Source organism: Mastacembelus armatus, chromosome 4 (genome assembly GCF_900324485.2).
Source record: "Mastacembelus armatus chromosome 4, fMasArm1.2, whole genome shotgun sequence".
NCBI lineage: Eukaryota > Metazoa > Chordata > Actinopteri > Synbranchiformes > Mastacembelidae > Mastacembelus > Mastacembelus armatus.
Window position 1 is genome coordinate 4,867,583 of NC_046636.1, and position 17,719 is coordinate 4,885,301.

The 17,719-nt window shown below is 41.7% G+C and overlaps 2 protein-coding genes across 2 annotated transcripts in view; both read left to right on the forward strand.

Moving 5' to 3' along the window:
• Positions 1–11,339, forward strand: part of LOC113140043 (glypican-1-like) — a 32,526-nt gene extending 21,187 nt beyond the window's left edge. Inside the window, exons 2-10 of the mRNA XM_026323768.1 lie at positions 861–1,019; positions 2,488–2,705; positions 3,212–3,385; positions 5,093–5,258; positions 5,813–5,943; positions 6,583–6,720; positions 6,973–7,103; positions 8,874–9,049; positions 9,317–11,339. Coding sequence (XP_026179553.1) covers positions 861–1,019; positions 2,488–2,705; positions 3,212–3,385; positions 5,093–5,258; positions 5,813–5,943; positions 6,583–6,720; positions 6,973–7,103; positions 8,874–9,049; positions 9,317–9,498 — 1,475 coding nt within the window. The 3' untranslated portion in view covers positions 9,499–11,339. The remainder of the gene's footprint in view (positions 1–860; positions 1,020–2,487; positions 2,706–3,211; positions 3,386–5,092; positions 5,259–5,812; positions 5,944–6,582; positions 6,721–6,972; positions 7,104–8,873; positions 9,050–9,316) is intronic.
• Positions 11,340–14,860: 3,521 nt separating this feature from the next.
• The window catches only part of LOC113139689 (ephrin type-B receptor 1-like), a 71,410-nt gene continuing 68,551 nt past the window's right edge, over positions 14,861–17,719 (forward strand). The window contains exon 1 of the mRNA XM_026323068.1: positions 14,861–14,951. Within this exon, the coding sequence (XP_026178853.1) occupies positions 14,870–14,951 (82 nt within the window). The 5' untranslated portion in view covers positions 14,861–14,869. The remainder of the gene's footprint in view (positions 14,952–17,719) is intronic.

Here is a 17,719-nt window from a genome sequence, read left to right on the forward strand (position 1 = left end):
CAATCATTAGGCATCCTGTCTGTCAAGAGACTGCTTTCTCGGCTGTCTAGCTGACTCAGTATAACTATATGGATGTGTGTGTGTGTGAGATCTTTATTTTTGTTATCGTTTGTCAGCCTAAGTATTCCCATAGCCTGCAATCTGCATTTTTTTTTTATGTTTCTGTGGTGAAGAATTTCTTCAAGATTAGGGCACAGGTTTAGCTTGAGCATGTCATGATCAGGGTTTAGTTAGAAAGCGTGCACAATAACCAAAACCTCAGTGTACACGTGTTGCCCCACAGTGAATGTACAAATATAAGGCATCAAAACATGGTGGGTCCACAAAAGGAGACTATACTGTACATACAGTACAGAGTGCAGCAACTACACACACTAAAAAAGTGCAGTAAAAACGTTATGCAGGAGAAAGACGCGTGTGCTTACCCTGGTCACCAGATTAGTTTAACACAACATGCTAGCATTTGCTATTTAACACAAGACACGGTCTACAGTTGAGACTGAAAGTCAAACAATGCCATTAGTTTTGCACGCATTTAGTAAGAAATCAGAGTAATGGACAAAGTAAATTATTTATCTTATGATGTTGCTGGGTGAAAAGTTACAAAGGAAGAGCACATGAACGTTTGAACATGAATTCATGGCACTCTCGCCAGTAATTGCAGACATTGCATTTAAAACAGTGCTATGTCTACAATAGCTGTGGCTAATGAAAACTGCATTTTAATATGACTTCAAATGTTTTTAAATCTGGTGTTGAGGCTAGTTTGAATTTGTGGGATTAGTAATTATTCATGTAAGCTAATTAATTAAAATGGAATTCACTTAAGACTTATCTTTGGCTTTTTCCCCCTTTACCAGGTGAACATCTGAGGATGTGTCCCCAGGGTCCGACCTGCTGTACTAGCACCATGGAGGAGAACCTGGCCAATCTGAGCACCCGAGAGACTGAAGGACTGATCAGAGAGGCCGGTAGATCGCTGCAGGCTTCTTTCAATGCTCTCCACAGGAGCTTCGACAGTAAGTAGCATGTGTGTGTGTTGATACATGTGTGTATTTGAGACACTCATTACTGAGACTGAGGTAAAAGGCAAAGCTTTAGTGGTGGGGAGTGAGGAGTCTGACATTTATATGTTCTGTTTTGGTCAGTTTGTGTTCTGTACAAGCTCTGGCTGTGCTCAAAGTGGTGTGTGTGTTTTTTTGTGTGGAGAGGGGTGGTGTGTGTGTGTGTGTGTGTGTGTGTGTGTGTGTGTGTGTGTGTGTGTGTGTGTGTGTGTGTGTGTGTGTGTGTGTGTGTGCGTGTGTGTGTGTGTGTGTGTGTGTGTGTGTGAAGGGGACCCCTGACTGGGTGTTATAATGAGTGTGGAGTCACCCAGGCACAATGAAACGTGATAAGCCGATTCCCTGATCTCGACGTAGCACCAGCACTTGCTTTCACACACACACACACACACACACACACACGTCATGTCATGTCTCACTATAGTTCTATGTCATGTCTCACTATAGTTCTGAGGACACTCATAAAAATAATGCATTGCTTCGACCCTAACCTTAGTTACCAAGTCTCAACCCTTAAAAAACCATTTGGAGTTGTGAGGACAACAATGACATCAGAGTAAAACATGTCCACACATCCACAGAAATACGTGTACACACATACACACACACATGCACACACAAGTAAAGAGAGGGGTGTTCCCTGGGGCAGTGGCTGGTTCAGCTAATGAGCAGTTGATCCACTGAGGAGCCATGTCTGCAGATCACTGCACATCAGAGAAACAAAGGGATGAAGAGTGGATGAAAAGCAGGAAAGTCTTAGTGCCACCACTAACAATAGGTGGACAGCCAAATCCAGCAAATGAAAAAGAGTTAGGTGTTATTAGCATTGAGAAGAAAAAGTGAGAGGAAGTAAAAACTATAAAAGAGAAAAAGAGAACAGGAGGACGACTAGTCAGAGGAGGACAGTATTATTAGTCTAAAGGCAGCAGGCCACCTCAGTAGCAGTAATGTGGCCATCCATCTGGTTGTGGTTAGAACAGGCTGGCACTGGTCCACAGCCTTTGAAGCATGAGGGAAAAGCCCAGACCAATATACTGCTGCGACAGCTCACTAACTCCCTTATTCTGTCTGTTTGACCTCTTTGCCCATTTTGTATCCTGAGGAGAGAACTGTTAAAAAGTGATAAATAAATAATTGTGGATTAGATGTTCTTATCAGATGGGCTGTAAAGACAGTAAATGAGTATCATGGGTGTAAAAATACACTGTACAGTAAAAGGTCTTTTAAGAATATAGTCATTATGGTATTATCAAAGCAAATAGTTCATCTTTATCAGCTTGACCAAAAAAGAGGTGAAATTCAGCTCATCTCTATCATTGCTCCTCCATCCCCCTTTTCTCTTCCATCTCTATTTGTCAACTCTTCTCCCTCTGCCCTTCCATTGTCTGCTGTCTTTTCTCATGTCTTTTCTCCACTCCTCCTCCAGCCTATTTCACTGAGCTGCACAGTTGTTCTGAGCGCTCCCTCCAGGAAGTGCTGTCCCCTCTTGGCCCTCTCTACTCCCAGAACACACGTCTTTATGGAGATCTATACACCGACCTGCGGCACTACTACCGTGGCTCCGCACTCAACCTTGATGAGACCCTGTCTGAGTTCTGGTCCCACCTCCTGGAGCGAACATTTAAAATCTCTGCCCCTGCAAATGTGAGTAAAGACGTGTTCGGCCGGAGGAGATTGCCAAAAACTGGTCTATAGAGTGATGGAAAGAGCACTGATAACTGAAAACTGAGATGATAGGGAAAGCACTCCCCTTAACTCTAAGTCTTATTCCTGACATTAATTAGTTAAAGATTTAAATTATTCAAAATTCATACCCAACTTTAGATGAAATGGAAATACATGAAGCTGGGATGGACAGAGTTGAAGGAGTTTCTGAACTAGTCCTGTTAGCTCACGTGCTTGTGCTGCTGTTCTGGCTCATAAAGAAGTACTTGCACTATCTGATGAGCTGACAGTATTTCCATTTTTAGATGCGTCACTTTCACTTACAATATTTTTCCATTTCTTCCACCTTCTTCCTTCCCATCATCACTCTTGAATAATGATTTGCATTCTTCTGATCCGAGGGAAAGTATTTTTAAAATGTCTTTTAAAAACATACTTTTCCTTTTTCGTTGTGTCTGCCACTGTCTGTCACATCTGTCTGACAGGTCAACCTATCAGAGGACTACCTTGAATGTGTTGCTAAGCAACATGAGACGCTGCGGCCATTTGGAGACATCCCTCGGGACATGAAGGCAAAGGTGATCAGGGCTTTTGTCACAGCCAGATCGTTTATCCAGGGGCTGATAGTCAGCGGAGACGTGGTCAGGAAGGTCTCACAGGTGAGTGTGTGTGTGGAAAGAGAAACACATTAAGTGAGACAGAAAAAAGAGACAAGGTGTGCTGGGGTGAAGGGAGCTGAGAGTTCACGATTCAGTGCTTGTGCTGCACTGAACGAGAATCTCTTTGTATTTGTTTGTGTACCTGTATGGCTGTTTATGTGAGTGGGGAGTGAAGACATTTTAACTGGTCTTTGCTTTCTAACACACCTTCAAAGGCCTGTGTGAGGGCTAAGAAAGGATTAAGTTTAGGAGAGGCTAAGAACTGGTAACTATGATGGCTAAGGTTAGGGTAAAGGGGCCAGAGAATGCAATCTAATCACTGAGTGCCCTCACAAAGATAGCTGCACAAATGTATGTGTGTGTGTGTTTGTGTGTGTGTGTGTGTGTGTGTGTGTGTGTGCGTGTGTGTGCGCGTGTGTGTGTGTGCGTGTGTGTGCGCGTGTGTGTGTGTGTGCGTGTGTGTGTGTGTGTAATTCACTAACTAAAGACTGCTGGGCTGCATCCCAGGAAAGCAGATGATATGATGGATGCCTGGTCGTCACACCCTAACTGTCAGAGAAACTGTCTCCACCCTGAAAATGAAAATCAAAGATCATCGGGAATTAAGTGTCAAACCAGAACAAAGCTCTCATTTAGAGGAATGACAACGGTGAAGTCAAATTGCGGGTGTGATAATGTTTTTTTGGCTCTTGATATAGGCTTTCCCAGACACGGGGATCTGTCTGATGTCACTGTTTGTTTTCTTTGACCCAGCTTAAATAAAGGTCACAAGAAGAATTGATTACACCTCCTTTAATCATTCATGCCATGCTAGATTAACTGTCCCAGCTTAACTGTATAAGCTTTTGTCAGTTCTTCCATTTCGTGGATCATATCTGTAGATTGTGTATACTGTACTTTATGATTTTGGAGACTATGTGGCATTGTTTTACAAATTGCAGCCTTCAGTCATTTCCCATTCATTTCCAGGTGTTGTAATAATCAAGGACACATTCTCGAAATGTGCTTGAGTTGCATATCCACCAAGATGTAATCTTCATTCATTTTTTTGTGCAGATGTCTCAAATGAATCAGCATTTAAACTCAATTATTAATAAACGTTAATGTTAGATTGACCCAAAGTTATGCAGACTTGATGGATTGTAAAACCCCTGCAAGTTTTCAACAGCCTGTGCACAGAAATACATGTGTGGAAACAAGTAAGAAAATCCACCCAGATTCTGTAGAATACAACAGACAATAGACAGCAAAACTATAGTTTCAAATATAGCCAATATAGTCATGCTGTCTCTTACACGTTCCCCCACAGTGGAGTTGCTTTTTGTGAGTGGTGGTTGTAAAATAACTCCACTGCGGAAGTGGATACCTCGCATAACTTGTGTACATAATCAGAGGCTGACAGTGTAACAGAAACCATGTACCTGTATAAAGACTGTCAGGGAGGCCCATCATTGCCTCCTTACTCACTCTGTTTCCCCTATAACATAACAATGCCGCCCTCTATTGCTCTGTCTGTGTACACTGCAAAGTTTTTCATTGGGGCAGTATTACATCTTCCATAAACATGCAATCAAAGATATTGAGTTCTTATCATCATCACATCATTATAAACGACACGTAATATTTGTATGTGTGAATATATAAATGTACTTTTTTCACCCCTGCCTTGGGGTTTCTGCAGCTAACTGCCCTGTCCACCCACATCAGGTTTCTCTGAGCTCAGAGTGTATAAGGGCCCTGATGAAGCTTGTTTACTGTCCTCACTGTCGTGGCCTGGCCTCTGTCAAACCCTGCTCCAACTACTGCTCCAACGTCATGAAGGGCTGCCTGGCCAACCAAGCCGACCTGGACCCCGAATGGCACAACCTTATAGGTAAGACTTATTTCACAGTACAGTAAGACATCATAGAGTCAATGTATAGACACTCCAGATGTTCTTTTCGATCTGAGTGGATCCCTGCATCAGACAGTGAGCCTCATCTAAGAACAACTTCTATAAACAGATTTGTTTTTATGTGGGGCGTTTGGGTGACTTAAGAAAATCTCCAACAATTTTCGATGCTTAGGATTTTCACTTGGATACAAACAAGTGATCCAAAGCTGTTGTTATATACTAATGGTAATGCCTTAATCTACTTAAATTAACAGAGCTTTTTAGGTTTTATGATTTTATATGCCCATTTTAGCAGAGGAAATGGGATAAATCTCCCACTGCAGCAGCTGCTTCAAGGCCTTTCTGCATGTCTCGGAAATAAATAGGATTTAGGTTAAAAACAATACAAAAATGCTGTGCTTAAATGTTCTTGCATGAGGCCCATTGAGTTTAAGTTAAAATCTTATGTACACTAGCTCAGATGAAAATCGTTAAACTGTGGTGAAAAGAGCAGTGTTTGTATAGACTAAACTTTTCCTCCCTTCTTTGTTCAGACACCATGATCCAGGTGGCATCTAGTTTCAGCACAGAGCCCAGTCTCGATGTGGTTCTCTCCTCCATTCCTGCTCGAATCTACGAGGCTGTTCACCACCTGCAGGAGAATATGGACACATTCACAGCAAAGGTAAGAGGTGTCAGTTTGTCTCGATATATCTTGATATATATAAATATCATCTTAGCACTTATCATGAGGATACATGAGATAGAGCTCAACAGTTTTTGTCTCTGATAACAGACTCAACCTTTCACTGGTTTATTAGTTGTGTACTTTAGATTAGACTATGTGGAAATATTAAATTGCTGCTGTAGTTCCCTGTAATTTGTCCACTGATGCATATGTATTATGTGTGTTGGACAAGTAAATGGGTACAGCCCTAAGCACTTGTGGCCTTGTTTTCTGTTCTTATGTTTTTTTTTTAATTTAATTGTATCCATTTACATGAAGAATCAAGTGTAATAAGACAGAAAATGCTCTACGCACAATACCTCTATAAGCAATATAAATGTTTTATCTGTAAATACACTGCCTGAGGAATAAAACTAAGTGAATGAACATGACAAGGCAACTAAACCAAGGTACCCTCAGTTTGAAACACTTGTCTATGGGGACATCTAGTGGGTATGTTTAGCGCTCGCATTAGACAGTGAATCCAACAGCCATGTTTTCATGAGATTTCATGTGATTTGAGATGCTGAAATTTCTACAGCTACAACTATGTGTGTGTGTGTGTGTGTGTGTGTGTGTGTGTGTGTGTGTGTGTAGGTGTATCAGACATGTGGAACTCCGGGTGAACCAGGGACAGGAAGTCCAACTCTCCATGAGCAGTGGAGGAAGAGTGGCTCTCTGACTGCTTCTGAGTACAAACCATCCCCGACTGCTGGACTCAGGCTGGAGATGCAGGTGTGTTTATGTACATATTATAACTAGTGTATATATTTGCATACAGCACTTAGAATGGGGAGTGATGATTTCAAGGACAGTCTATGTGTGGTTGCCATGAAGTTATAGCACTTGTTTTAATTTAATTTTAAATGAATGATGTTGCACAGCAGGATTTCTCTTTCTTATTCAATGTGTTGAGAGAGGAATGAAAGGCTAATGTGGGATAAACTGTAGCATAGGTCCAAAATAATAAGACGCCTCTCTCTTCAGGTGTCAGATCTTTCCAGTAAGCTGAGGGAGATGCGGCAGTATTGGATCCAGCTCCCGATAGCACTTTGCAGCAAACTGGCAGCAGGAAGCGCCAGTCGGGATAAATGCTGGAATGGCATCACCAAAGCCAGGTAAGAAAGAAACCAGTGAGACAGCATCATGTATCAGTGAATAAACCACTTTCCAAGCATGAAATCTGTTCAAACTGGTTCCATTCATGCAGCACAGAGAGATGGTGAAGGGAGGTTGTGGTATTCAATGCTAAAAGGCCAAAACAGACATCTGAGTAGACAATTATAGGGAGATGTACAAGAGATAACTAGCTTCTGTTAAAGCTGCCACTGTTTGACACTGACCATTCTCGCCTTGTTGTAACAAAGAGGCAACAGGCTACGTCTTCTCAGACAAAAGGAAAACACTAGTGTATGGAAATGTATTCTGACGTCTCATGAGTTGGCATTTTTTCTACATACAGTGATCTCTAATTCTTCGCAAAGTCACATTCTGCACCACAAGCATTCATTGCCACATGAGCAAACAGCTCTATACATTTTCCAGCCATATACATGTTATCTCACTCCTCCACACACACACACACATTACATCTTTTAACCTTCTTGAATTACAAATAACTGATGAGATTTATCCTGCATTCAACCCTCAGAAATATATGAGGCTTCAAATATAGATGGTTGTGTACACATTGTGTGTGTGTGTGTGTGTGTGTGCGTGCGTGTGTGTGTGTGTGTGTGTGTGTGTGTGTGTGTGTGTGTGCGTGCGCGCGCATGTGTGCATGCGTGCGTGTGTGTGCGTGAGAGAGAGAGAGAGAGAGACAGAGAGATACAGGGCAATATGAGAAAGTCCATGAATTATAGATGACTTGCTGACTGTGTGTGACAGATTAAGGAAATATGAAATTTGTGTGTGTTGGTGTGGCAGGGTGAATTATAACTGTGATGAACTGGTTGAAACTCCACAGCGACATCATGTGGATTTCCTGAGAGCTCAATAAATGTCACACACAAAATTACAGCTTCAATAAATTGTCAGAGGGGAAGATGGAATATTTGGCTGTAGTGTAGAGTTTAAATAGGCCCATTTAAAATTTAAGCAGTTTCAAGAACATAAATTAAATCCCACCACAAAGCAAATGGTGTGTGTCTGTGTATGGGTTCTTGTACGTATGTGTGTGAGAACAAACAAGTTTAAATCCTGGGTGAGGACATTTTTGTAAAGTGAGGACATTTGGACCATTCCTTGCTTATTCAAAGGGCTAATTCAAAGTTAATGCCGTTTTTTTGGGGTGAAGTTTACATCTAAGTTTAGTTTATTGTAAGGACTGAGTGGGGCAGTAATCAAATCATATTGTACATCTGCTTTAAATAAGGTTGTATTGCAACTGCTGAAATTGTCATTGTGGAGAATGTGCTGTTGTATTATATAGAGGTGTTTCTGTTATTTTTCTACCCTCAGTGACATACAATAATACAGTAAATGAGGTTGGTGAAATAATACCTAGGTGTACCTAATAAACTGATAAACTGAGTGTATATTTGTCATGATTAAAGTTAAGGTTAAGTCAGGGTTGAGAGTTCAGGGGTGCATTTTGCGAATGAGGTTCCACAAAAATACTGAATATAGTGTGTGTGGTGTGTGTGTGTGTGTGTGCGTGTGTGTGTTGTGTGTCTGTGTGTGTGTGCGCTTGTGTGGGCTATATAACTGCATCAAACTGCTGACCATGCACAAAAAGCCACATCTAATTTCCAGGAGCACAGCTGTGCATATTTACTGACTGAGTGCAAACAGAACTTCTCTCTTATACCAACACTGAAGCTTTTTTCTAAAAACTAGAACCGCCCTCATGTTGATCTACGCCACCATCCTTTCTCTCCTTCAAACAGGTACCTCCCAGAGGTGATGGGGGACGGCTTGGCCAGTCAGATCAACAACCCAGAAGTGGAGCTTGACATCACAAAGCCAGACATGACAATACGGCAACAGATCATGCAGCTCAAAATCATGAGCAACAGGCTGAAAAATGCACTCGATGGCAATGATGTGGACTTCCAGGATGCAAGTGAGTCTTTATCTAATGTTTGTACCGTTAAAGTTGTATTAAATGTTCATATTTTCTATATGGGATAACGTGTCTATTCTGTTACCTTTCACAAACTCACTTATTCATTAATTAACTTATTTAAGTCCAAATGGTATGATCATAATTACCTGCCAGAGACTGAAAAGTAGAAGCTTATGAGGAGCAATTCAACAAATCCTTTAATCTTTTAAATAAAACTGAATATTTTCCCTTGAATAATGTGTGTTCTGATGACATCCCCCTCAGGTGACGACATCAGCGGCTCAGGAAGCGGGATGTGTGTAGGTGGTCAATGTCCTCGGAGCAGACCGGGATTGTACGCCTACGCACCAGACAACAACCAAGTCGCAGGTGCTGCCATGTCTCAGAACCACCTCTGTAGCCCCCTATTCTTTCTCCTGTTGGTCATCCTGCTGCTTCAGCGATGATGGACCAGCACTGCCTCCAAAAAGACTCTGAGGTCTAGAGAAGGGCTGAATCAGATGCAGAGGACAAAAATGGTGTTTGGTGCAGGGACGATTGGAACATAACTTTGCCAAAAAATGAAAAAGACATCTTGTGAAGGGAATGGACAGCCCCTTTTTTTAAGAGGAGCAACAGTCAGTGACAATATTGTTTGTTTTGTTTTGATCAGTTTTAAAATGTCTTAGTCTGATTGTGAGTCAGTTGGTTGAGCTCATTTCCATGGATTCTTATAATGGGGATGGTTAGAAAGAATGGATATGAGGAAGATGAAGAGAAAAAGAAGAAAGCAATGACTGATAGTGAAGATAATGATAGTAGAGATATTGATAATGATTAATTGATTTTCAATCAGGTCCATTTAGGTCCAGTGAGCAAGCAGCAGAGCACAGTGATAAATGTTTGGTGCCCTGATATGTGGTACATTCAAAAACGCTTTTTGATTTCATTTTTTAACTTGAGTCAAGGTTGTCTACCTTAACAAACACGTGTAAGCTGTAAATGTTTGTGTAAAAGACTGGCACCATATTGAGCCATGAATGTACAGTACAATATAATACTCTATTGGCAATGAATCCCCCATAATCTGTGATGTAGTCGTCCAGATGTTTTGGTGTGTTGGCATAAACGGATACATTTAGTAAGATTTGTTTGAAATATTACAGAGAAATTATTATCACGCTCCTGAAATATATGAGATATTATTGAAAATTTTACCTCACATTCACTGTGTTCCCAAGCATTTCAAAAAAGCAAACCACAACTTTTTAATAGCTCGTCCACTTTGTAACGAAATAAGCAGTCTCATCAAAGTACATTAAGAAGCACAGACTAACCAGTTTCTTAAAGTCGGGTAGATTTTCCTGCAATAACAGAAGACTGTATGTTATTCTGACACAACTAGTTGTAATATTGACAAAAGAAAACTCCACAGAGAAACTGTGACACAGTAAATACTAGAGACCACTCCTTACTGACTATATGAACTCAGCACAGAGGCTGATATATGTTAGGGCAAACCAAAGTACTTATTACATTTTTGACAGCAGACATTAGCCCAAGTATGATGAGCAATGGTGACAACAATGTGTCACTAAAAGGTTTTCAGTTTTTGTACAAGTACTATGGGACAGTTACAGAATATTGGTAACATATACATTAGTTTACAACATAAGTCTGGTGATAAAGTATATCGTTTACTTGGCATGCCTTTGTTTTGGTCGGCACTATTACTGGTGCATACATATAAGACTTCTAATTCACAAAAATTGCATATCTTTTGCACATATTTACACACACTGGGGTTGTGTATTAAGCTGACTTTTATTCATCCATGTATTTAATCACACATTTCCTTCATTAAACTCAGATTGTAGCAGTAGATTTTTCCAAAGGCTGTTTGATTATTTTATTTGGACATTTGTTAAACTGTTGTTTTTGCCAAGAGTTTGAGGAGAACAATAATAATATCAACAATAATAATAATCATGTCCGTTTGCAAAATATAAAGCTACAGTCAATAGCCACGTCTTAGCTTAGCATAAAGATTAGAAATAGAGGAAACAACTTGGCTCAGTAACTGGTAAGAAAATTGAGTACCTGCACCTAAGGTTTAGTTTTTTGTTTTTGTGTTTTTGCTGTAGAACCTTGTAGAAACGTTTTACTTTTACTAAAAAGTTTTGCTAGTAGGCAGTTTTTAACACCTTTAAGATGAACCAAGCTTGATGTTTCCCCTCATTTTCACTCTTTATGCTAAGCTAGATGCCTGTATCTGTATTTCTCCTGCGGGCGTAAGAGTGGATAGATTGATTTTACAAAAATTGATGACTGCTTTAAATAGCTACAGGTAACATATGTTTTTAAGGCCTTTGTTTTCCTTTCACCATAAATTCGTCCGATGCATCTTTTTAATCTGTGTATACAGGTTTTCTCTATAATCATCAATATGTGACCAACCACCAGCTGTTCCCTTCACACTGTCTGTGCCTGATGCTCTGCTTTGTGCTTTTTACTGTTAAAAACTTCAACTTCTCAACTGCACTACAGCTATAAATAAACATATAAATGTGCACTGACAAGCTTCATCTGGCCTGCTGGGGGAAAATTGGGCCATGTATTGTGTGTGATGACAATCCTGCGCTAGTCAGGAGGTTTGAATTAATGAATGATTTATTTTCCTGATGCTGATGTTTGAAATCTGATACAACAAGATGAAACCGAGCAGCAGGCACACACAGGCACAGAGAGTAAAGAATAAGTTTCTAATTTTTAACGACAGAAAAGTCTTGAATGCTTCAGTGTACAGGGCTCACTTTTCATTTCTCAACAATTTACTGTGACCTGATTTGAATGTGTCTGAAATGACCTTTTTCAACATCACATGTCTTTCCTGAAATGTATCTTGTCCTGTGATTCAATGATGTGGAATTAAAGGTAGAATTTTACCTAAATGTTACTGAGATGTGGCAGTATGTGCGACAGTCACAGTCTTCCACACAATCGATTTTTACTAGGCTAGACATGAAAAAATGTATCAATGCTTGTCACTGTGTCTGATCATAGTTTACACTGGTGAGAGTTGCTGCTTACCTCCAGAGACAGTTTAAACATTATTGGTCTGCTTTTAATGCAGCTGGCAAGCCTGTAATCAATTTCTGCGTCTTCACCCAAGTTTTAATCTGGGAAAAACAGGAAGTTTGAAATGCTTACAATTGTTCTCCAACTCTTTTCACTTATACACACACATATACCCAACTGTTTAAGATACTGATCAATTTGTACAGGATGCAGTTGCCACTGAATAAAGCTGTTGTAGCGGTACATGGTGTAATGTCATAAAAGCTGACAAGTGAGAGGTCATGTTGAGAGCCTGCAAATTGGCTGTCTGTGCTGGAAAACGCAATGTCACATCAATGAAATGTTCTGTCATGTTGCTGAGCAACTTTTTCCCTTGGTACAGAAGGTGGAAGAGACACAGAGCTGCAGAAGATGAAGGAGATGAGGGATGGGACAGAACCTTCAAGAGTGAATTGATCCGAGGCCACGAGGGACTGAAAAGTATATGAGTTTTTCAGTAACACATAAATCTTCAGTGTTCATATTACACTTGTCATTTAAACTTTTATTGTTACAGCTGCGCACAGGAACAAGCAACTTTTAGCACTTCCTGTTGACTAATTCTTGTTGACTAATGGAGCCACAATATTGTTGTATATATACATTAACCAAAGTGGAGATTCTGCTTGTTCATTAATTAAATCTTCAAATTTCCTTTCACTCATGGCTGTTCCATTTGTGGACACTAGCACCACATACAGCTGTCACAGACTACTACTGCTATATGAAGTATTCTGTGCAAAAGCAACCTGTTAATAGTTAAAGACATTGAGAATCCACACTCTGGATGGTTAGGCTTCTCAGACTGAAGCTCTGAGCTCCACTGGGAATTACACAAAGTCACCAAAGCTCATACCTTACCAATAAGAATGATAAAGGTTAGTGTTGTCCTACCTGAACAGGTGCTGAACTAACAGGACGGTGAGGGAAATGCCAGTCAGCTCAGGTCTTAGTGGCAGTCTAAGTAGTTAAACCATAGGTGTTATTTAATCCTCTCCATGCTATGTGGTACAGAAGGCCACAGGTTGTTTTCATGTCCTGCATTAAGGAGTACAGGTCTGTCACTCATCACCTGACTTCCACAGACAGACCAGGGTCAGTTTAACTTATTCCCAGGATTTCAAGGTGAACATGTGCCTTGTTGTATGACTCAAACATAGTGCAGATGTTAAGTGGGTCTTGGTTTTTGTGCCTGAGTAGCTTTTATCATGCATCTGGCCTCCAGCAGGGTTTTAGTCACTGAAAGTTCTCTTGAGTGACAAGACTCTACTGAATGAATAGCTGGTGTGTTGCTTTATGGCTTTTTTTAGTTTCTGGCAGATGTTGTTCTTTCTTTATTTACCTGCCATTGTTCAGTCTTTTGTCAAATCTTTGGCTAAACCCGTTGGGGCTTAATACTCCGACCATTTAAGGTATCATAACGTAAGTTTCTCCACCATGACAAGACACTAATAGGATAAGATGAAGTATAGATGTGGGTGGGAACGACGTGGGCAATGACAAAGCAGGGTTTGAAACCTAAATATTAAGCTCATGATGCTACAAAAATCCTCAGTAAATTCTCCATCTGCAGAGATAAGGATTCAGTGCTGCAGCATGTTATTTTAGGAGCAATGGCTGGTTGAATTGCATGTCAAATACTGCACAGGCAGTGATATTTAGAGTCCAGGACAGATTCTGCTATGCTTCAGCAAGTGATGGTTGAGGAGCAGGAGCAGCATAAAGCAGCTGAGCAGTTTTATGTGCAATCATATACTGATCAATTTAAATAACAGGCTCATGATACCAGCCATCACTTTGCACATACCACGCCTTTCTCTGCATTATCAAATGGTAAAGATATGTTTTTCCATTTTTGATGAAGTACACTAGAGTACACAACACTTTAATCAGAAAATCTGGTGTCTGAGGTTCTTCCTAATACAATAATATGAAAACGGTTCTTTAAGGCATATACAGTACTGGCTGACAGTGCTGTCTTGTGTATCTATGATTGATCAACGGAGTGTAAGCAAACAGAACATCCACCCTGATGAAGGCAAATTGGCCTTTCACTGATTAAAGTCTGGTAATAGAAAAAGTAGTTTTATTTTTATGAATCTGACATTTAAGCTCACACCCTGCTGTGTGTGCATCCTCACAGTTAGAAAACTGCAGTAATCTGCTTATATGTCCTACATCAGTCTTCCACATGTACCTGCTGCCCTGGCTGGACACTGATCGGTCACATGTGGCCCTGTTTTACTAGTTAAACATATCATTACTACAGCACCAATATTAAACCCCCTTAGAGAAAGACCACAAATCTCATCATAATGAAGAACGACTCGTTCAAACGCAGGGATCTCTTTAACTGGCAGTCTGGTGCTCGTGTTGCTTTTTGACCACAGGGTGTCGCTGTCTCACCACAGAGCCTCCCACTTCGGGGCGGGGGAGACCGGACCATTGGGCACTCAGCCTGGGTCAGGTGGAGAGGAACGGGTGATTGGTTTACAATCCGCCGTACTGCTTCACGATTGGACAGAAAAGTGTGAGAAAGAAGAGGCAGAGAGGAGAGAGAGACCCACCAGCAGCTTCTGCGCTCCGGTCCCAGCTGACTGTGCCGGTACCTCACACACACACGCTCACACTCACACTGAGCACTGAGATGTGACTATTTGCTGGAGGAATACAGCGCGTTTTTGTGGGATTTCTTCCGTCAGCCGGATCATTGGAGAGGACATGCGGGCGGTGATTTTGGCCGTGCCGGCGACTTGGGTTGCGGCGTTCCTCTGTGTGATTTCCTCGGTGTGCGCAGTGGAAGGTAGGTGGGCAAACAAGTAACATTTCCCAGTGTTGAGCTGGTGCAGACAGAAGGCTGGGGTTAATTACGCACTAACTGTGATGAAAGCAGGAGGATGCAAAAACTGTCCTGTCCTCTGCTCCAATATCTCTGCAATATTCTCTCACATACTTAGGTTAACTTTGCGTAAAGCTGCGCAGGCGAGCTGTAAACAGGAACCTGTGCTGTGACATCCTCCTCAATTTGTCCTGTGAAGTTTTTCTCTTGCTTATAGTGACTTAAATGTAGTTGAGAGCCCTGAATGAAGCTTGTGGACTTTGGGACCGTACAGGAATGCAGCCCTGCTGTAGTAACACAACACCGTGCACATATGAAAAAAATACAATATGGCATTATCAAAATGATTTTCATGATCATAACATACCACCAAGCTTGAAATAACAGTATAGTGTTCATTTAATATTCATGCAGCATGTGATATGTACTGGCCTGTGGTGTTGTGGTCTCAGACATGACTGTGGTTCTCCCTCCTGGGTGCCCTGCTGTAGATCTATTAGCACACAGACTGCTGCTCACCTGGAGCGGCAAACTGAATCATAATTATAGCTGTGACTCTGTGTAGCTGCTGCTCCTCCCCAACATCACCTCCTGTTCTTCCTGCTGTTCCGCCCAAAGCATTGTCTCCCCCTGCTCCTTTCCAGACATCACATTCTGACCTCCTCCTGCTTCTCCCAAAGCATCACCTACCTACGCTGCTCCACACAGAACCAGCTCCTGCTGCTCCTTCTTTTGCCTATTGTATCTGCTGCTGCTTTCTTTCCCTTCACCTGGTCCTTTCCCTCATCCATGACCTGCTGTTCTTTCTTCTACTCCACACCAAGCTACTCCACCTGCTTCACTTGCTGCACTTCTCTGAGTATGACCTCCTGATACTCTCCTCATTTAACAATGGCCCTGCTGCTCCCCATGCAGCCTTAGCTTTTGATGAGCTGCTGCTGCTCCTCAATCATTATCTTTTGCTCCTTTGTGCATTTTCTCCCCAAGCCCCAAATCACTTTTTGTTACCGCTGCTCCTCCAACCAACAGATCTGCTGCCATTTCTTAAGGTTCACCTACTCCCCATCCTGCTGCTTCTCTTCAGGGACGCCCACCTTCTTCTTTTCCTCCTCCTCAAGCATAATCCACTGTTTCACCAACTGTTCCTCTCTCAGCATCTCCTGCTAATAGAGCTCCTCCCTAAGAATCACCCCTTGCTCTTCCACAAATATGAAGTTATCTTGCTCCTCTTTGAGCAGACCTTAATGTTTGTGCTCCTTCCTATGCTCCCTCCCAGTTTTTCCTTCTGCTGTTCCTTCCAGTTATTGTTGCTGTTGCTTCTTCTCCCCAACCATCGCCTACTGCTGCTCCTGCTGTCCTTCCCCAAGAGTCTCCTCCTGCACCTCTCCAAGTGCCCGCTCCTGATACAGCATCAGACCTATGCTTTTTCTCGTCTTCTTCCCACCTGGTCTCCCGCTTGTTCTGCTTCTCTTTCTAAAGCATCACTTCTTGGTATCCTCCCACCCAGCTGCATCCTGTTTCTCCACAAGCACCTCCTGCTACTGCTGCTATTCCCTAAGATCTCCTCCTCATCTCCACCCCTTCAGCATGCTGCTCTTTTCATTCCTTTTGCTTTCTCTTCAGCTCCTCCTGATGCATCATTTTCCACTCCCATGTCCCCTACCATTTCTCCTCCTGCTCCTCCTGCTGCTGCTGTTCCTTATGGAGGTGCTAAATTAGTCTACTGCTGTGTTTTAATGGTGCATGTAATGACGGGCTCCGTAGTGAGAAGACTTGTAAATGTGTCGAAGGGCAGGTCTGTTTTGATTAAAAAGAATGCAGTGTTTGTGTGTTTGTGAGTGGGAGAGCGAGAGAGGTAGGAGGTTAAGTTTGAGAGGACAGAGGTACGATGTGGGTGGTGGGTTGTTTTCTGGTCACGGTAGCCTTTTCATGGTAAGTAGGTGCCTAATGAGCTGATCCCATTCTGTTGGAATAAAATAGCCCCGCTGCTGACACAGGCACTGCTATTATCTCTGCTCTGTGTACACTTTTACACTTACCCTCTGTAAACCTTCATACTTTTTTCTTTTTTCTCCTATATAGCCCAACAGATACATCAGTTGGGCCAATATTTTTGGCTGTTTTGGCTTCTCACAGATATCAGTATGAGCACATAGTGTACGTTACGTTTAAACAACAAGAAACTGCAGTGCAGAAATGGGAAAGATTTTCTTCCCAGGTACTCTGGCTTCCTCTTACAGTCCAAAGATATGCAGTTTGGTGTTAGATCAGGGGTCTCCAACCCTGGTCCTCAAGCACTACTGCCCTACTTGTTTTCCAGATATCCCTGCCCTGCCCACTGATTACCTGGCTCAGGTGTCTTCAGACAATCTTAAACTAGAAGGACAGGGATACTTGGAAAATTTGCAAGAGGACCAGGGTTGGAGACCCTGTGTTATACTAATAGGTGAGTCTAAATTGCCTGCAGATGTGAATCTGAGTTTTTGTCTGTCTCAATGTTTATGTCTATTGAAACTGTTGTTGATTAATTTCCTATCTAACAACTAAGTAATTCATTGAGTTGTTTTAGCTCTGATCTGCTGAGGTACAGTTTAAATAGGTGGAAAAGCTTCTGTAGCCTTCATTGCATAGAATCAAAGTAGTCAGAACAAGCATAAATATGAATTAGGTATGACAAGTTATTTTAACTCTAATCAAAAATTCATTACATTCCTCATAAAAGAGCCTTGCCC